The sequence below is a fragment of the Ursus americanus genome, chromosome 12, assembly GCF_024610735.1.
Source record: "Ursus americanus isolate L20-20 chromosome 12, mUrsAme1.1.p, whole genome shotgun sequence".
In the NCBI taxonomy this organism is placed as follows: Eukaryota; Metazoa; Chordata; class Mammalia; order Carnivora; family Ursidae; genus Ursus; species Ursus americanus.
In genome coordinates, this window is record NC_142138.1 from 68,652,685 (window position 1) to 68,672,796 (window position 20,112).

Here is a 20,112-nt window from a genome sequence, read left to right on the forward strand (position 1 = left end):
GACTGTATGGCTGAAGATAAAATATTTTTCTCGTCTGCTTACAAGCGCCTGGTACATGATGCTTGGTGGGAGGCTCGTGTGCTTGGCAGAAAGTCTTGTCACTCTTAGCTGCCTTAGCGCCAGAGCGGGAACACCGCCGTTCCTTTAACCCCGTCAGAAGCTGAGGAGTGATCTAGCTGCTGCATCGCCGAGTTAGCTAGTGCTGCTTTACCTTTGATCCTGTTGTAAGGGTGTTTTATGTCTTCTTGTGTTTTTGCTCCCAACTCTTTTTGGGTGGCCTTTTCCCATAGTGCGCCCTGGAGATGCGAGATTTTCCTTTGGCAGCAGGAGGCACACACCCAGAGAATGCTGGAGCTGCAAGGGGAAAGGACCCACTTCCACAGCAGAGAAAAACAAAGAGGAAAAAGGCGTACAGGTGGCCAGCGCTAAGGGACGCCCCCAGCAAGCAGCGGGCCGCGGCCACTGCCCTCAGCAGCTGTGTCTGCTGCTGCCCGAGAGGACCTCGGTGAGCCCGTCCCTGTTTGTGACTGCAAGCTCAGGATTTCAATCAATGCATTCCAGTAACCCTAAAGTGAGGAACTCTCCATCAGGAAACACACAGAGGTAAGGGCTGGGGCCTGCCCAGCTGCCCTTGGGGGTGTCCTAGGTGGACCGCAAGCACTCGTTGAGGGAGCATCGTGTTGAAGTGGAAGCAGATGAGACCCGAGTGGGGAAAGGAAGAGAAAACAGACAAGTAAATAGGGATAGAGTAGTAAACAGGCTACAGTGCAGTCAGACTTTCTGTTAGTTTTCCACCGTTACTCTTCTGCCCGTTACTCTCTGACTGCACCTCTTTAGCACTGCTCCCCCTCCCCAGAGCACGAAGAAGGGACCCTAGAGTCCACCCAATACAGTGTACTAACCCTGGCACGTGAGGAAACCGAGGCCTGGGAGGTGAGGAGGCCTAGGGTCCTAGGACGCCAGCACCAACCCCCAGCCCCCCGCTGTGAAGCCTTTTCTAGTGTCCCACAGTACTTAAATTGATATTTTTTAAAGAATTTTTCCTCATCCCTTGGGGCACCGGTGAGCGTATGTGCCCTGGTGTGTGATACTGCTTGTTGGAGGGAGGGCTTTGTATCTGGGAGGGTTTCCCTGACCTGCCACTCACCAGCGGGTTTCCTCTCACGCTCTCTGGGTCCTGCTCGTGTTTTCCAGCAGGGAAACTAGGCTCTCGTTACAGCTGTTCCTTGTCCTCAGCCAGGGGGTGGGTAGTATTTTGATCTTAACGATGCCCGTTTGTTTACTCTGAGCTAGTCTTAGTGTGAGAGTCACTTCTCTATGTACATAGAAACCATTGTCCTTTATTGACAGAAGCCCTAGAGATGGGTCCCCATGTGACTCTAGGGTTCCTGAGACCTGGCAGGCCACTCTGCCTGAGCCTCCTCTCGGTTAGCGCCAAGATGAGAGTGGGGTTGGAGCGAGGAAGGAACTGAGGTGAAAGGTGCAGTGGCTGCTTAGTCCTCTGCGTCTCCTTGACCTACTTTAGAAACTGCTTCTCCCTGATTTGGGCTGACCAGCTGTATCCGGCATCTGATCTCCCTTTATTATTTGTCTCTTTTAGTAGCCCTAAGTCAAAGCAGGAGGTGATGGTCCGTCCCCCTACAGTGATGTCCCCATCTGGAAACCCCCAGCTGGATTCCAAATTCTCCAATCAGGGTAAACAGGGGGGCTCAGCCAGCCAATCCCAGCCATCCCCCTGTGACTCCAAGAGTGGGGGCCATACCCCTAAAGCACTCCCTGGCCCAGGTGGGAGCATGGGGCTGAAGAATGGGGCTGGAAATGGTGCCAAGGGCAAGGGGAAAAGGGAGCGAAGTATTTCCGCCGACTCCTTTGATCAGAGAGATCCTGGGACTCCAAACGATGACTCTGACATTAAAGGTATGTCTATAAGATCTTTGAGACTCAGAGGGAAGTAGGTGTTCCCGAGGGAAGGCCTCTGACATTGGTGGGTGCCGGAGAGCCTCACGGCAGCCAGGTGGGGAGAGTAGGTGTCAGGCTCAGGAGCTGCCGCAGCCCATTCAGATGAGCTGTTTCTCCTCCTTTTCCTGCTCACGAAGAGTGGTTCGGAACCACCTTGCTCTTGTTCTTGAGGACGATGCCGTGTTTCGGGGCTCATGGCAGGATGTTCCACGGTCCTCACCACGTTCTTATGGCTGTTTCTGGCCTCCCTGCTACGTATACGTCAGCATCAAGCTCAGTGTGTCTCTGCCAGTGGCCCACACTGGAGCAGTTTTCCTGGCATCTCCTCTTCTCGGTCAGACCAACCCTCTCAGACTTGGGTCCTGTGCTCTCTGGCCACCACCTTGCCAGAGTCGTAGGCACGAGAGGAGGCGCTGGCACTGGTGGGGGTTTGTCACCGCTGATTCCCGCGTGGCAGGACTGAGTGACTACCTGGGGTAGAAACAGCGGAGGCGGCAGAATAGAGCCAGCCGGGGAGACTGTGGGGCCAGCGGCTGTGGCCTCCGTTGTTTTTCCTCCTAGTATAAAACCAAAGATCTTAACCATAGGCCAGAGCATGAAGTCGCATTCCAGGAGTGGAAGGGTGACCCCCTCCCCCACCATCCCAAATTAGAAATGAAAACCTGGGTGATTGCTGCCCTGTCTTTCCTTCCTTCCTCAGGTATTTGTGGGAGGCCTGTCAGGAGTGCCAGCGCTGTGCTGGGTGCTGGGGGGCATGGTCAGCAAGGTGTAGTTGCTGTCCCCAAGAATTTGAGTGCACCCCGACGGCAGATCATTAAACAGTTACAATAAAAGTGTGATAAATGCTGAAATCAGAGGATATGGGGGCTAAGGGTTCAACTCACAGGGGTCCAAGAGGTTCCAAAAGGTTTCCAGGAAGGAGGGACGTTTGCACTAATGTCTGAAGGGTGCGTAATAGAGAAGTAAGGAGGTGGGGGGAAGAGTGCTTTGTAATTCGTCATTTCGGGAAAAGCGTTTTGGAGTTTTTATGAGGTGGAGAGGTTTCCTTTTAGCAGGGTACTTCCTCCTTGAAATTCTCGAGGTGGGTTTGTGTTGTGGTGCTGTAAATGCTGGCAGACGTTTTGTTCTTTCTGTGACACGAGTCTTTTCATTCTTTTAGAATGTAATTCTGCTGACCACATAAAGTCCCAGGATTCCCAGCACACGCCGCACTCGATGACCCCGTCCAATGCTACAGCCCCCAGGTCTTCCACCCCCTCCCATGGCCAGACTACTGCCCCGGAGCCCACACCTGCTCAGAAGACTCCCGCCAAAGTGGTGTATGTGTTTTCTACTGAGATGGCCAATAAGTAAGTTAACGGCTGTGTCTCGCTGTGTGTTTGGACAGCTAAGTTCTTATTCCCCTGAAGATTAATCCTTGTTTTCCCCTCACTGGTGTTATTATCACTTGAAGTTAACAGTACAGAAAAGGGTAAAAGAAAAGAAAATATGAAACCTCCCTACCCTCTCTCCCCAGAGGCAGCCACTGATAATACTTCTTTGGCTTTCCTTCCAGAAAGTTTTTATGCTTATAATATACATATATATCTTTTTTAAACATGAAAGAGATTGATTACACAATATGCACTTTTCTGTAACTTAGCATTCTTTTTTAAATAACACAAGTAATATGTGTCTATCTTAGAATAATTAGAAGATACACCAAAAAGAAAAATATGTCTAGAATTCATAGAGATAACTACTGTGAGCATTTGGGTACGTATGTTTCTGGTGGATGGGTCGGCAGATTTTTTAGTGACTGACGTCATTTATAGAGAATGTGAATTACCCTTTATACATACAGAGTGAATTTCCACAGCCTTAGATTATCATGAGGTGTTGTGAGAGTTCACATTCGCTCCTCATGGTTGGGGTTTTGAACTAGGATTCTGTAAAACACCTACCACAGTGTACTGGTTGAAGGAGAAAATCGTGGGGTTTTTTTAATGTCTCTTTCGAGATTTGCTAATGGCTATCATTGGATTTCAGAAGTCTGGTGGTAAATGATAGACGCGGATAATGAAAACCTGTGTTTCTTGATTCTTACTCAACATTTCTGGTGGCTCTACCCAGAGCTGCCCTCCCTCCCCTCTCACAAGTTCAGTGTGGGGTTAAAGTGCTTTGGAATTACAGGTAGTGGAACAGAAGCAAGTTGTAGTGTGTGCCTCTCTTTCTTCTCTGCAGAGCTGCAGAAGCCGTGTTGAAGGGCCAGGTTGAAACTATCGTCTCTTTTCACATCCAGAACATCTCTAACAGCAAGGCAGAGCGAAGCACAGCCCCTCTGGTAGGCCATTTTGGAAGTGGAGTGCGGTTTAAAGGCTCTACGGTGGCCATAAAGGTGGGAGATGGGGAATGTCACTGACAGCGAGTAGTCTTGATGGTATAAGCTGCATTCCGGGCGTCTCACCTACTCGTGGCATGGCGTGGTTTCAGGCAGGTCACGCTGTACTGGCCTTTCCTTTAGCAGGCTGGTATGCTGATGGCTTGCTAGGAGAGGAAGACCCAGAATAAAAAAGGAGTTGTATGAAGCTCTTCGATTCCATTCATGTTGCCATCTGTGGGAAAACCTGAATTCGGACCCTGGGTACAGGGCAAGTTTTTAAAAACTAACAAACGCTCTTGCGTTAGTCGCAGAATCGAACAGGAAGAAGTAAAGCCGCAGTACCACAGCACATGCTGATAGTACCGTAATTAGTCTCGGTGACTTCCAAAATGATTCTTACTTCAAAGTGAGAGGGCCATTGAATGCTTTTAATTACTTGATATTTCCAAAATTATAATAAACGTTAGTCTGTCTCCTGTCTGGAACTTAAGTACCTGCCGTGAACCGCATTAGAAAAAGCACACAGTGGTTGAGTACATGGAGCATTCCACATGGAACCAAAAGCTGTTTCTGTGAATCGCATTGTCAAGGCATCCCACCGAATGCTGTGGGGACATTAAGAGGTTCAAGATGCAGTCCCTGCTTTCAGGAAACATAAAATCCAGTACTGGGTGGGGTCCTCGACATGGGAAAAGTTAAGTAGCAATAAGTGAGTGAAATGACAATTCAAGATAAAATAGATATTTTTGTCGATGTCATGTATCAGTGAAGTCCCTGTCCACGGACACAACAGAGCTTGGCTTTCCTAGACTTAGAGCATTTCACGTTCCTCATACATCTGTGCTATTCGAGAAGGGTAGAGGATGGATGTGCGTAACATTTAAAATGTAGGTATATTTTTATTTATACTTAAAAATTTTATACGTATGTATATATAACATTTAAAATTTAAACTGCCCTGGAACGCACAGGGAATAGTGCAATGCAAACCAATATTTGATGGACTTAACCACAGATCTTAACTATAGTTTTCACCTCTACTTTTTCTGATCCTGAAAGGAGTCAGAAAAGGAGTTAAGGATGGAATTGGGAATAATCAAATCACCACTGCTCCCAATCTAGAATCAAAAGGTGGCCCTAAACTGCTGCTTCTGTCCTGGTCACATGACACGAAGACAAAACAACAAACAAAAAAAAGCTGGCCAGCAGTCCCAAACTTAAAATGGCACTGGAAGGAAAATTAAGGTGACCCCCACACTACAGCGAGGGAGTCAGGGACACGGAAGACACCGAGAGCACGCAGAGTCATGCACGTTCGGCCAGCCTTTCCCACCCTGGTCTCTGTCTGCAGACATCTGTGCCTGGGTACCTGCAAGGGAAACATTTACATACATACCCACAGAATGTGAACACTCAAAGATAGTCTTTGTATTTATGCAACACAGACTGTTCGATGCAGAGATACACATAAAAAGATTCGTGTACAAATTTGCACACAGGGAAACATTCCAGAGAGCAAGTGGGGAGGTAAGGAAGAGCCTCAGGGGTTTGGAAATACAGACTGGATTAAGTGAGCAAGTAGGAATAAATGAACATCAAAAAAGGGGCCATGCGGCTTGCTGGAGGCTGGCGAAAGACCCCTGAGATGGGGTGCGTAGGCCGGGCCCTTCTGTTCTTCCTCAGGACCCTCCCTTCAGCACCGTCATCGGTGCCAAGGTTCAGCCCCAGCACACATACATCCCTCTTCCAGACACTCACAGCATCCGTGTCACCTACTGCGGGGAGGGTGCTTTCACCGGCACTTAGTGTAGCGTCTGTACTGGTACTTCATAAATCATAAGGAGGCTGTCCTCCAACCTATAAGAAGGGCAGTGTGCTGCCTATTGGAAAGAACAGATCGAGAGACACCATGAGCTAGATAGCCTCAGATTTCTCCGCAGACGCTTCCTGCCTGCGGATTATCTTACTACAGTTAATGTACAAATTCTTATCGACTATGGAATCAGTGATCACAAACTGAAAACAGAAACCAGAGCTGTCAGGCCCCCTGGAAACTCAAGGAGAGGAGTACTTTGGTAGTCACCATGCCAGAGGGGACACGGAAACAGAGCGGCCCTACTTGCTTCCTCTGGCTGGTGGAGTACAGAGCTGTAAGTGACAAGTACTTTCTCTTTCAGCTGAAAACATCAGACCTCTTGATTGACAATGAGAAGCCTACAGACCCAGTTGTACTTTCGGGGAAAAGAAAAAGGTGTTAGGTACAGCCTCCCACATACCGAGAAACTAATCTCTCTTTGAATCAGAAACACACAGTAGACATGTGATATCAAACCTGTTCCTCGAAATAGATACTCAAATGTATTCACTTTGGCAGAGTGGCTCTCCCCTGGCATGCTTATAAAGTTATTGAAACCTAATCTTCAGCAAGGGAAAGAGGATGCCATTTGACAGTAAAGTGGAAGAAAAAAATCAGAACGGCTCCATGTCCAGAGTGGGGTTGACCATGGGCAGTTTCTACAGCAAATGTCAGAATAGATTTATGGGACTGGGACAAATCCTTTATAACATGTCTTGCCTTTTTAATTGCCTTTCTGTACAATTTACCAATGATTTCTAAAATCTCGTTTATCCTCAGAACACACAGATATCTGCCCTTCGGAATGATCCAAAACCCCTCCCACAACAGCCCCCAGCTCCAGCCAACCAGGACCAGAATTCGTCTCAGAATACCAGACTGCAGCCGACTCCACCCGTTCCGGCACCAGCACCCAAGCCTGCTGCACCCCCGCGTCCCCTGGACCGGGATAGTCCTGGTGTAGAAAACAAACTGATTGCTTCTGTAGGCAGTCCTGCCAGCTCCACTCCACTGCCCCCAGACGGTACCGGGCCAAACTCAACACCCAATAACCGAGCAGTGACCCCTGTCTCCCAGGGGAGCAATAGCTCTTCAGCAGATCCCAAAGCCCCTCCACCTCCACCAGTGTCGAGTGGCGAGCCCCCCACACTGGGAGAGAACCCCGATGGACTGTCTCAGGAGCAGCTGGAACATCGGGAGCGCTCCTTACAAACGCTCCGAGATATCCAACGTATGCTTTTCCCCGACGAGAAAGAATTCACGGGAGGACAAAGTGGGGGACCCCAGCAGAATACTGGGGTACTAGATGGACCTCAGAAAAAACCAGAAGGGCCAATACAGGCCATGATGGCTCAATCCCAAAGCCTAGGGAAGGGCCCCGGGCCCCGGACAGATGTGGGAGCTCCATTTGGCCCTCAAGGACATAGAGATGTGCCCTTCTCTCCGGATGAAATGGTTCCACCTTCCATGAACTCCCAGGCTGGGCCCATGGGACCCGACCACCTGGACCATATGACCCCCGAGCAGATAGCATGGCTGAAACTGCAGCAGGAGTTTTACGAGGAGAAGAGGAGGAAGCAGGAGCAAGTGGTGGTGCAGCAGTGCTCCCTCCAGGACATGATGGTCCATCAGCATGGGCCTCGGGGCGTGGTCCGAGGGCCTCCCCCTCCGTACCAGATGGCCCCCAGTGAAGGCTGGGGGCCTGGCGGGGCAGAGCCCTTTGCCGATGGGATCAACATGCCCCATTCTCTGCCCCCGAGGGGCATGGCTCCCCACCCCAACATGCCGGGCAGCCAGATGCGCCTCCCTGGATTTGCAGGGATGATCAGCTCGGAAATGGAGGGGCCGAACGTCCCCAACCCAGCATCTAGACCAGGTCTTTCTGGAGTCAGTTGGCCAGACGATGTGCCAAAAATCGCAGATGGTCGAAACTTCCCGCCTGGCCAGGGTGTCTTCAGTGGTCCTGGCCGAGGGGAGCGCTTCCCAAACCCCCAAGGATTGTCCGAAGAGATGTTCCAACAGCAGCTGGCGGAGAAACAGCTGGGTCTCCCCCCGGGGATGAGCATAGAAGGCATCAGGCCCAGCGTGGAGATGAACAGGATGATCCCAGGCTCCCAGCGACACATGGAGCCTGGGAATAATCCCATTTTCCCTCGAATACCCGTTGAGGGCCCTCTGAGTCCCTCCAGGGGTGACTTTCCCAAAGGAATGCCCCCGCAGATGGGCCCTGGTCGGGAACTTGAGTTTGGGATGGTTCCTAGTGGGATGAAGGGAGATGTCAGTCTAAACGTCAGCATGGGATCCAACCCTCAGATGATACCTCAGAAGATGAGAGAGGCTGGGGCGGGCCCTGAGGAGATGATGAAATTACGCCCAGGTGGCGCAGACATGCTGCCCGCTCAGCAGAAGATGGTGCCCCTGCCCTTTGGTGAGCACCCCCAGCAAGAGTACGGCATGGGCCCCAGGCCATTCCTTCCCATGTCTCAGGGTCCAGGCAGCAACAGTGGCTTGCGGAATCTCAGAGAACCAATTGGGCCCGACCAAAGGACTAACAGCCGGCTCAGTCATATGCCACCACTACCTCTCAACCCTTCCAGTAACCCCACTAGCCTCAACACAGCTCCTCCAGTTCAGCGTGGCCTGGGGCGGAAGCCCTTGGATATATCTGTGGCAGGCAGCCAGGTACATTCCCCAGGCATTAACCCTCTGAAATCTCCCACGATGCGCCAAGTCCAGTCACCAATGCTGGGCTCGCCCTCGGGGAACCTCAAGTCCCCCCAGACTCCATCGCAGCTGGCAGGCATGCTGGCGGGCCCAGCTGCTGCTGCTTCCATTAAGTCCCCCCCTGTCTTGGGGTCTGCTGCTGCTTCGCCTGTTCACCTCAAGTCTCCATCACTTCCTGCCCCGTCACCTGGATGGACCTCCTCTCCAAAACCTCCCCTTCAGAGTCCCGGGATCCCTCCAAACCATAAAGCACCCCTCACCATGGCCTCCCCAGCCATGCTGGGCAGTGTAGAGTCAGGTCAGTATGCTCGCATCCTTGCAGTTGCACCTTGTAGCCGGAGATTGCAAAAGCCTGATTTATGTACTTTAAGAAAACTGTCCTAACTAGATTATTCAACCGGAGGAGGTGGCCTTTGCCCGGAAGGACGTATTTGTGGCCAGGTGCATGATCAGTACTTCCACAGGGTTCCACGCAAGTGTCCGATCCTGGCAGAGATAGGCGGCTCTTAGTGCAGAATAGGTTTGTCAGATAGGACTGTTCCAAGGAAGAGGGAAAATGGGAAGCCTGTGTCATTTCGTGGAGTAATTTACATTTGCACAGTGAACACGTGGGGTGAAATAAAATGCCTTGACAGTGGGTAAATGTGGCTTCTTTAAATAGAGACCCGCCCACTTGAAGGGGCTGCCCTCGTGTCCACAGGCTCTGTGTGTGATCCTAAGCAGAAAGGGGAGGCTGCTGAGAGTGGTTCTCATAAATACATGTTGACCACAGAGAGAGTTACCCAAACCTTCTCCTTGGTAGACTGCTGTTCTCACAGATCAGGGGCAATTTATCAGTATTTTCTTCCGAGGAGAAGCTCTCGCTGATGATGGTGGTTTTGTGACTGGGACCAGAGGTGGTCAGTGGAAGATGAGCCCCGAGGTGTAAATACTAGGTCCGTGTTGTCTCCGCTGGAGAGAAACTAGACTCAGAATAAGATAGAAGATGTACCTGCCCTGCTCAGGCGTCTCTCTCTCAGTTGGGTAGCGGTTCACAAAAGCGGGACAGTGCAACAGCCACCTCGGAACTTTTTAGCTCAGACGTCTTGGTCGTGCAAATCAAGCGCGTGTGCAGGGCGACGCACTTCGCACCTGGGGTCGGTTGCTGGTCTGGCTCCTTGGCTTACCAAGTCCCCGAGTCGGATTCTGAATTGTGATGGGCCAGGGAGAGATCTGCTGCATTCACATTCTTTTCAGGAAGATAGTTGTCCCTAAAGCATGCTTTTCCCAAGCTTGAAGTTCTGTTTCTAGCGCATTCTTGGTGTGTTTTCTTCCCGTCTGCTGCTCTGTCCCCTCCGTATCGCGTGCAGTCACCCCTCTGCGCACACACACAGCCTGACTGGAAGACTGATGATTTGTGTCCTGGGTCTAATAACACTGTACTGTTCATCTGTCTCATTCCTGGCCTTGCTAGTTCATAACCATAGGGCCCAGTAGCCTTCGAGAGGAATCTAATTCCCTGCCCGTTTTTGTTTTATTTTGCTTTGTTCTAGGTGGCCCCCCACCTCCTACAGCCAGCCAGTCTGCCTCTGTGAATATCCCTGGAAGTCTTCCCTCTAGTACACCTTACACCATGCCTCCAGAGCCGACCCTTTCCCAGAACCCGCTATCTATTATGATGTCTCGAATGTCCAAGTTCGCAATGCCCAGTTCTACCCCTTTATACCACGACGCCATCAAGACTGTGGCCAGCTCCGATGACGACTCCCCTCCAGCGCGTTCTCCCAACTTGCCATCAATGAATAATATGCCAGGTAAGAAATCAGGAAGCTAGGATGCAGAGCCAGTGTTAGACAAAAGGGAGACTTCTCGCGTGTGTTTTCGACGGCTGCAGACCTCAACGGATGGAAGTGGAATGAGTTGAGAAAGAGTACCATCAGTAGAATTAAAGTGTCTTGGCTAGAGGAAGAAAACGAAAGCAATTTTGCATTCCTTTGATTCGGTGTGTTTATTAGAAAGCAGGTTTCCTTAGAGTTCTTACAGTTCCTTACAGAAGTTCTGATGCTTCTGTGTACCAAGATGGGTTCTTTTTTCCCTTTTGAGGGGGTAGGAGTGGGATGGGGATCCTCCTGGAGCAATACTGAAAGCCGTTTCTTTTTAACATGCTGATCGCAATGGCTTTAGTTCTTAAGTGTTTTTCTGGAAGGGAAGCCTCCAACCACAGGCAGCCACAGGATTTCAGACAGGGGAAAGCCCCCGTTTCCTAGCAAGCACCGTCCTCACCATACGCAGTGGTAAATCTATAGAGAAACCAAATACTTAGGTGTCCCGGAGACTATAGTAGAGCCAACACGCTTTCCTTTTCTGTTACAAACTATCATTTCGTTAACGTTTCATATACCCTAGAGTTTGGAATGCTCTGTTTGTAAGGCAGTATAAAAAAGATAATGCCAAATGTCAATTGGTAAAGGACTGTTTGGTTTCCTTGTTATTTCTGACTCTTGGACTTGCAGGACTGATTAACCAACCCTCTTTCTCCAAAGAGGATCATACTTAAGTCATTCAGACAAATTCGCTCCTTCTATGTTAAACAGTGTCTCCAATGAAGAAGGCTAAATTGGTTTGCATATTAATTTGTAACTTCCCACACAGGAGGCTTTCTTCCTAGTTGTGTTCTTCGTACCCTTACGTCGTACAGTTTAAGACTCAGAATATATCCTCTTGTAGAGCTGTTGGCTTGTATGCTCCAAAATGTATTTTCATCTTGTCGAGGGCAGGGATTTTGGGTTGTATGTTTTCCCAGCAGAGTCCTTTGCACATTTGATACACGAAGACTTTGTTGTTGCTGTTGTTAATTAGATTTATTAGAGTTTTTCTAAGTTGCTCTCGGTTAAGGTGATTCCTTTGATATCTTTATTTTTCTAGGCATGGGCATTAATACACAGAATCCTCGAATTTCAGGTCCAAACCCCGTGGTTCCGATGCCAACCCTCAGCCCAATGGGAATGACCCAGCCACTTTCTCACTCCAATCAGATGCCCTCTCCGAATGCCATGGGACCGAACATACCTCCTCATGGGGTCCCAATGGGGCCCGGCTTGATGTCACACAATCCCATCATGGGGCACGGGTCCCAGGAGCCTCCGATGGTACCTCAAGGACGGATGGGTTTCCCCCAGGGCTTCCCTCCAGTACAGTCTCCTCCACAGCAGGTTCCATTCCCTCACAATGGCCCCAGTGGGGGGCAGGGCAACTTCCCAGGAGGTATGGGTTTCCCAGGAGAAGGCCCCCTTGGCCGCCCCAGCACCCTGCCTCAGAGTTCAGCAGATGCAGCACTTTGCAAGCCTGGAGGCCCCGGGGGTCCTGACTCCTTCGCCGTCCTGGGGAACAGCATGCCTTCGGTGTTTACAGACCCAGATCTGCAGGAGGTCATCCGACCTGGAGCCACCGGAATACCAGAGTTCGATCTGTCTCGCATTATTCCATCTGAGAAGCCTAGCCAGACACTGCAATATTTCCCTCGAGGGGAAGTCCCAGGCCGTAAACAGCCCCAGGGTCCTGGACCTGGGTTTTCGCACATGCAGGGGATGATGGGTGAACAAGCCCCCAGAATGGGACTAGCATTACCTGGCATGGGAGGTCCAGGGCCAGTGGGAACTCCGGACATCCCTCTTGGTACAGCCCCATCCATGCCAGGCCACAACCCAATGAGACCACCAGCCTTTCTCCAGCAAGGCATGATGGGACCTCACCATCGGATGATGTCACCAGCACAATCTACAATGCCCGGCCAGCCCACCCTGATGAGCAATCCAGCTGCTGCCGTGGGCATGATTCCGGGCAAGGATCGGGGGCCTGCGGGGCTCTACACCCACCCTGGGCCTGTGGGCTCTCCAGGCATGATGATGTCCATGCAGGGCATGATGGGACCCCAACAGAACATCATGATCCCCCCACAGATGAGGCCCCGGGGCATGGCCGCTGACGTGGGCATGGGTGGATTTAGCCAAGGACCTGGCAACCCAGGAAACATGATGTTTTAAGCTGCTAAGATTGGATGTGCCGATCCTTGTCAAGATGAGATTCCAGGTCCTGAGAGCTGCTTTGAGGGAGTTCCAGGAGTACTGTTGGTCATGCAATAGGAGAACAGAGACCCGAGGGCTGCTTTGGGGGAGGGGGGAACTCGAGAATGTACGGATTTACCTGAAAACAAATGATTCATTTAATCAACAGGTGTGTTTTTTTTAAGATTTATTTTTTAAAAATTATTTTTGTGGACTTGGGTATCCCGTGATGGCACCTACTTTTGGGAATCTGTAGCTGTGCTTTGAGAATTGCCATCGGTCATGTGTTGCACCGTTCTCTGTATGTTTACGTCCTTTGGACTGGCTTCTCCCAGGATTCTTTTCTGGTTTTGTTTTTGCTTTGGGCTTTATTTTTGTGTGTACTGTACTATATTGTAAAAGGGATTTTAGCAGAGACTTTAGTCTTTGGGACAAGAGGAGAACAGGAATGCTGGGCTGTTTACTTTAGGTGGAGAACCCATCTTCAGACCTTTGGACTATTTTCTTTCAACTCCAGTGTATAGAAAAAAAACCAAACTACGACCTCAGAGCAGAGTATTAATGAAAAGCACAAAAAAAGGAACTAAGTTCAGCGAGGGGTGGGGGGAGGGGGGAGATTTTTCTTTTTAAAAATAATGAAGCTTAGGACGTTTGTTTTTCAGTTCGAGTGCTCTCCGGCACTTGTCTGTCTCTCCCAGTCTGCAAACCCACCTTCACGTTTTTCTCTCCATTTCCCTCCCCTCCCCTCCCCCTCCCCCATCTCCTTGGTTAAGTGTGTTTCTTTCCCCCCTGCCCCGCCGCGGACGACCCCTGCTCTCCTCCTGTTTCCCTTTGGCAGCTGCAATACACGGTGTTATTTGGGGGAAGTAAATCCAAGGAAGCCTCGCCTTCCAGGCTGAGTGTCGTCCGGGCTCCCGCTCCGGGAGGGAAAGGCCTGTGCTTGGGATGCTCAGTGGTCTTCTTTTTCCTTTCTCTTCCCCGACACGTCCTTCCCTGCCCGCCTTGTTTATGTTCTCCTTTTATTAGGAATTCCCAAGTGAATTTTATCAATGTGGGAGTGGAACAGATGCTAAAAGCTACCCAGGATTTTGTTTTTGTTTTTAATTTTGTGGTTCCTTCCTTTCCCTCCCCCTCCCATGCGTAAAACGTTCTGTGTAACCTCCATTAAATTTGGTACAAAACCACTCACCAGAGCTGTGGTGTCAGAAAAATAAAATATATTGTTTCTTACAAAATCCAACTGCCTTTTTGGTTCATTTGGATTCCTGTTTGCTTAGTATTGGGCACGGTAGCTGCCACGTGACCCAAGAAGCGCAGCCGCTTTGTATCGGGCTGGTGGATGAGGAAGGTGAGGGGAAGCCGCGGACAGAAGGGCGGGTGAGGCACCTTCGCTGCGGAGGAGGAATAACCGCTCGAAGATTCATCCCGTGCACCTGTCCTGCCTCCCTCATGGAAGCCCAGCTGGAGGCCGAGGAGCAGCCCTGCCCCAGTGCTGAAATTTACCTCTAGAGGTAATCAATGGTCTTTACCAGGAATTTCTGTGAGAGCCAATTTAATGGTGTGAAGTAATTAAGGTTGAAGGTATATTTTCAGTCATTTGCATAAGCTCTGAAGTGTCCCTGGATCTTGCTAAGGTAAAACATTACTACTGTGCCTGCAAATCACGGTTGTCCACAGTCCGTGGGTTTCTGTCTCTCTTCCCCGGCATCCCCTCTGGGCTCTGCTCAGCCTGGGCTTGGCCCGTACCCCCACCCCCCCCACCCCCCCCCCACCCCCCCCCACCCCCCCCCCGCGCAGCACTGCATCCTGCGAGGTACCTGTCTGAAGCCCTGGCTGTTGGTGTTTCTGTGCACTTGGTTTTGTTCTGGCGTGGGTAGTTCTTTGAGTCCTAGGCGTTTTTAGCTGAGTGAGTGGGCGTCTGTGTGCGTGTTTGTTCATAGGTGAGAGAGAAGCGAGGAGCGGCAGGTGCAGAGTCATCTGCAGACAAACTTGCACAAATTGGGCTCTGCCTGTGTTCTATAGTGGGAGTTCTTCCCGCGACTTTCTCTCTCCGACAAGTGTGTTCGAGAGCCGGTTTCTCTTCCACTGCCGGCGGCCGTGTGGTCTCAGTAGCACCAGAGCCCCAGGCGACAGAAGCGAGACGACTGTTGCAGCATCTCCCTCACCAGTCACCTCCGGGTGTTGCTCACGCGAATCTTTGAGGGGCTCACGCGAATCTTTGAGGGGCCTGAGAAGGAGGTGGTAATCATCTCCTTTGCAGATGAGAAAGTGGAGCTCAAGTGTAAGAATTCTGGCACAATCAGATCTGTTCAGATGGTCCTGCATGGTGAAAAGTTTACCTTAGGAGAGTAAAATGAGCGTTTTGTTTCATGAATTTAGCCATATTCCTCGGTTCTCTGGCTTTGAGGTATATGGAAGAGAGCAGCGAAACAGCTAAGCATGGGGAACGGGAAATGAGAGCCCTAACCAAGGAAGGTTGCGACTTGGCATGGGTCCACTGGACTGGCTTCTTGGGTGGCCCCACTCCCGGCTGCACCTAGTATTGCTGTGCTCACTGACAGTGCGTGGTCCCCTTCCTGCTGTCCCTATTGGAGGGAGGGAGGCGAGTGTGGGCTGGAGCGAGGTGGCCCCTGCTGGGAGAAGCTGGGGAGGTGGCACGGCTCGCGCGCCCCCTGCTGGAGAACGTGCAGCAGTGCAAAGGAGCGGCCCACCACAGAGCAGTTGAGTTTTGAAAAGACTCCTTCATAAATCTTCATTCATTTACGTTGTCAGCAGATACCAACAACATTTCATCACGATGATATCTGATAAACTAAGTTCATTTGGGGTTTAAACAGAACAATTTCTAATTTACTAAGAATGCTGTGAAATAAAATCACATTTCAGAGACTGGATGCTATTGCATGGAGAACTAATCTTTACAAATTAACAAAAGGTTGATAAAGATATTTCATGTTAACGTAATCCTGTGCGAGCCCAGCCAGTCTCCCCCAAATTGGGGGACTGAATGGAGGAAATACAATAATGATGTGTTACTTCATTTCAGGGCTAAGTGGTGGGGTGTGGATCATAGCATTATTTCTTAAGTACTAACAAAGAGTATGTTTTCCTAAAACAACGTGGAATAAAATAAATATGTTGAAAGAATATGTACTTCTAAATGAAAATAAATAATTGTAGGGGTCTTATGGGGGGTAAGGCATGAGAAAATAGAAATTCTAAAACAAATTTGCAGATTTAAAGCTACTCTTTAAAAAAAATTGATCCAAAATTTCTCTCAGCCTCCCTATTCTCCTGCTGTCAACAGGGCCAACTTTCATTGTGTGTGACCTGTGCAGCTGCCCTGAGCCTCGGCTTGGTCCGCTGAAATTCTCAATAATCTTTGGACAGGGAACCCCACATTTCCATTTTGCCCTGGGCCCCCCAGGTTATGTAGCCGGTCCTGGCTGTTGTAAACTAGAGAAATCACAGCACCTCCACAGCAGTACTGGGCTCTGGGCCTCAGTCCTTCTTCCTCCTCCCCGGAGGCAGGGGGGTACCCCAGCCAGGGTGCTGGCAGTGTTCCGTTTAAACGGTCTACACTTTAGTCATTTCCTTTTCCTTTGCTGAGAACTTTCAAAGTGCTGAGAGGACAGGGAAGCTGTATTTAACACAAGGACTCATTTCCTCAGCAACCACCACCTACTGTGTGTCCAGAACCGTGCCCAGGCTGGGACGAACAAACAGGTGCGTAAACTGATCATTAGAGAACAGTACAGTCGTTACTGCGGCGATGGTGCAGAGTGCAGTCGGCCAGAGAGGAAGCACCATGAAGCCCCAATGGGAAGGTGATTTTTCCCTGGGTGGAAGGTGGTGGTTGGCATTTAAACAGAGGAAGTGGGTGCAGCAAAGGCCTGCCTCTTGAAACTGGATGGGTGCTATAAAGGAGGTGGAGGTAAGAAATGAGCAAAGGGGGAAAGGTCACGGGGAGCCCGGTGTGTCCTACTGAGGGGCCTGAACTTCATCAATGTTTTAAGCAAGGGACTCAGTTGATCATCTTGGCCCCTCAGGAGGGGAGTGTGCTGTGGTGTGGGAGACGGGCTGGGGATGGGGTGGGAGAACACGGGAAGGTCACTTGCAAAGACTTGTTTATTCTGCAAAATCTTTCAGCTCACAAACTCATCTCTTTTGCTTTAAAAAACATTAAATTGTATTTTCTGTGCTGTTTAAAGAACTCGAGCCTTACTGCCACTTCCTTTTCTCTCACCTAGACCAGTAACTGTTTTTCAAAGTCGCAAGCCCTTGTATTTAAGAAAAGTCATGGCATCTTAATCTGGTGATAAAATTCTAACGACACATTCTAAAGCAAATAGTTTGTAAAGCACAAAAACTGGTCTGTGGCCAAACGTTTTGTCTTGGAGGGAGTTAATAAACTAGGTCAAAAAGAAGGTATGCTATGAGGATTGTAGAAATAAAAATCGTCTCTGTCTTTAACGTGGCTCTTTATCTGGTTTACTATAACAGACTCTATCTGTCTTCTGCCTACAGGTGACCACACGCCAACTGTTAACTTCCTGACTCCGGGCTTAGTTGTGCTTGGCAACCCGCACTGCTAGAGGAAGAAGGGGGGTATATGATCACAGACGGAGAAGATGAAGAGAAGGTTCAGAAACGATTTCCTCACACATATTTAAAGCATGGAAAAACACCAAACACACAAGAACTCAGTCTTCCCTTGCAAAACAGCCCCTCAAAGCCCAAAGCAATTGTGAAGGACCCTGGGATTCCAAAGAACGGGTTGAAAAAATCCAGCCCAAGCAAGGTGCAGGTCTTCGCTGTGGCGCGAGACGGGGACGGGTCTGGGACGACGCTCGGCTCTGGGAAGTTTGGTTCTTCATACCATACGGCGTGCGCGCAGCTCTATACTAGCCGCCCTCTTCTTTTCTCCAGTGTCTGGAGCTGGAGTTGAGGGCAGAGGGAACTTACAAATCTCAATGTTATTCAGTGTCTAGTTCGTTAGTGTTCAGGACGGACTGAAGTTTTCAAGATTCTTTTTTTTTTTTTTTTTTTTTTTGCCGCAGCCCAAGTTCTTTCTGTTAAAGACTCCTGGGAGCCTGTGTTTATTTCTCATCTTTACCAAGCTTCCAGGAGCTTTCATTTTCCTCGCTTCCCACAAGGAAACCCTCCGTGAGCTTCCTTCCCTGGAGACTCCTGCCCATCCGCCCCTATCAATCTGATCCGAGCAGGAGCGTTCAGCTCTCAGCGGGGCTACAAGAGCTCTGGATACAGGCTTCTGGCTGCTCGGTTCTCAGCATCAAATGCAGCCGAGCCGGGCCCAGCACCTTGCATTCAATCCAAATGGCTCAGTGCTTAGTCGTGCTTGGCAACCCACACTGCTAGAGGAAGAAGGTGAGTATATGATCACAGAGAAGATAAGAGAAGGTTCAGAAATGATATCCTCACACATATTTAAGGCACGGAAAAATGCAGCTATTTCACCAAACCTACAAGAACTCAGTCTTCCCTTGCAAAATAGCCCCTCAAAGCCCAAAGCAGTTATGAAGGACACTGGGATTCCAAAGAACAGGTTGAAAAAATCCACTTTGGTTACAGGAAATCATGGATTACTGTGACTTATTTTGTTCCCCAACTGCAAAAGTTCTCCCAGGCTTTGAAGTTTTTTATTCTAGCTGTCAGTAGTTGTGCTATTAAAAATTTTTACACACACACATACACACAGTGATTTATTTATATAACCGTATATGTACCTTTAATGTACTAAGGTATGTAAATAATTAAATGCCAGTTTTGAAATGTCAACACGCTGCCGTGAAGGTTCGTTTGTTTTTTCCTTGTCAATGAAGCTAGAGAATCCCTAGAATTCTCTTCATTCCTGTTGTTCTTAGTGCCTGCAAGGCCTTTAAAATATAATCATTACTATTTAAAAGTGTAATAATACCAGTAAGGAAATACAAAGATCATATCCATACAAAGTACCAGGCATCACTTGGCCCCGGCAAGAAATGATCTTTAGCATTGTGCAACAGAGTCCATGGTTTCAGCAAGGGCCTTTATAAGGTTTAACCACCACCTAATCAAGAAGTACTGAGCACCCACTTTATACCCTGCACTGTGCTGGGCACAGGGGAACATAAGGAAGTTGCAGTAGTTGCCTACAAGGAACGTACACACGTCTCATTGAGAAGATACATGCCAGCAATGACTACAGAGTAGGACCATGTTCTTTTCTCCACCTCACCATAGTCCGTGTTCATATTACATACTGAAATAATTACTGCATTAGCCAAGAAAGACAGACTAGGGCCATCCAGAATGAAGTTACTGGTCTCGTGGTTATACCTCTGACCCCCTTCCTGCATCATGAATCTCTGCCCTTGTTTTCAATCATTCCCATCATCATACAAACAGGCCCTTGGCTTGGTCCTAGGCCTTCTGCTTACTCTTCTAATTCATCCAGTCACCAGCTGTATGCTAATAGCTCTAGAATTTCTATCTCCCTCTCTGCCTTTTCGTAGGAGTTCTAGACTTGTAGAGTCACCTGGCACCCTGACACTGGCTTGTGAGAGTCTTGCAGGCACTTCAAACTTAACAAGTCCTAAACTTAACTTCTGAATTTCCCCCACATCTAATCTTCATATATGATATAGGTCCAGCCACCTAGTTCTCAGGTCAGACACAGGGAGTCATTCTGAATTCTTTACTTCTCACAGGAAACCATCAGCAAGCAAATCCTTTTATGTCTATTTCCAAACATATCTTAAATCTATTTACTTCTTTCCATTCCAGTTCAAGTTACCATCTTTCACCTGGTCTGTTATACTCATTTCTTTTTTTTTTTCTTAAGTTTTTTTTTAATTCATTTAAGTAATCTCTACACCCAACGTGGGGCTCAAACTCACAACCCCAAGATCAAGAGTTGCAGGCCCTTCTGACTGAGGCAGCCAGGTGCCCCTCCATTCATTTCTTAATTTCTGTTTCCAGTCTTGCTGTTCTTCAGTCTACTCTCCACATAGAGCAATCTTAAAATGTTTAGCTCATGTACATCAATTCCTTCCTTAAAGATTTTTAAAGGCTTCCCAGCGCAATTCATATAAAATCAAAGATCTTTCACATGGCCTACCAGGCACCAGGCACCTCTCCAGTTTCACTTCATGCCCTTCTACCCTAAC

At 49.2% G+C, this 20,112-nt stretch overlaps 3 protein-coding genes across 7 annotated transcripts in view; 2 read left to right on the forward strand and 1 right to left on the reverse strand.

Moving 5' to 3' along the window:
• The window catches only part of LOC148109226 (uncharacterized), a 68,299-nt gene extending 67,790 nt beyond the window's left edge, over window positions 1-509 (forward strand). For both annotated transcript variants that reach the window (XM_087866225.1, XM_087866226.1), the window contains exon 4: window positions 291-509. In XM_087866225.1, the coding sequence (XP_087722351.1) occupies window positions 303-509 (207 nt within the window). In that variant the 5' untranslated portion in view covers window positions 291-302. The remainder of the gene's footprint in view (window positions 1-290) is intronic.
• The window catches only part of ACP6 (acid phosphatase 6, lysophosphatidic), a 60,953-nt gene that overhangs the window by 303 nt on the left and 40,538 nt on the right, over window positions 1-20,112 (reverse strand). Inside the window, exon 10 of one of the 2 annotated variants that reach the window (XM_087866223.1) lies at window positions 14,761-15,262. The exons of the other annotated variant lie outside the window; for it this stretch is intronic. Coding sequence (XP_087722349.1) covers window positions 14,960-15,262 — 303 coding nt within the window. The 3' untranslated portion in view covers window positions 14,761-14,959. Of the gene's footprint in view, window positions 1-14,760; window positions 15,263-20,112 lie in introns of those variants that run through there. 2 annotated transcript variants of the gene reach the window in all.
• On the forward strand, window positions 473-14,178 carry BCL9 (BCL9 transcription coactivator). Of its 3 annotated transcripts, none has more exons than XM_045813577.2 (7): window positions 473-603; window positions 1,601-1,917; window positions 3,119-3,308; window positions 4,183-4,282; window positions 6,957-9,198; window positions 10,433-10,693; window positions 11,805-14,178. In XM_045813577.2, the coding sequence occupies exons 1-7, from the start codon at window positions 551-553 to the stop codon at window positions 12,920-12,922; spliced, it is 4,281 nt and encodes a 1,426-aa protein (XP_045669533.2). In that variant the 5' UTR covers window positions 473-550; the 3' UTR covers window positions 12,923-14,178. The 3 variants fall into 3 exon arrangements, with proteins under 3 accessions (XP_045669533.2, XP_045669534.2, XP_045669535.2); XM_045813578.2 differs by having other exon boundaries at window positions 11,841-14,178; XM_045813579.2 differs by having other exon boundaries at window positions 1,601-1,695.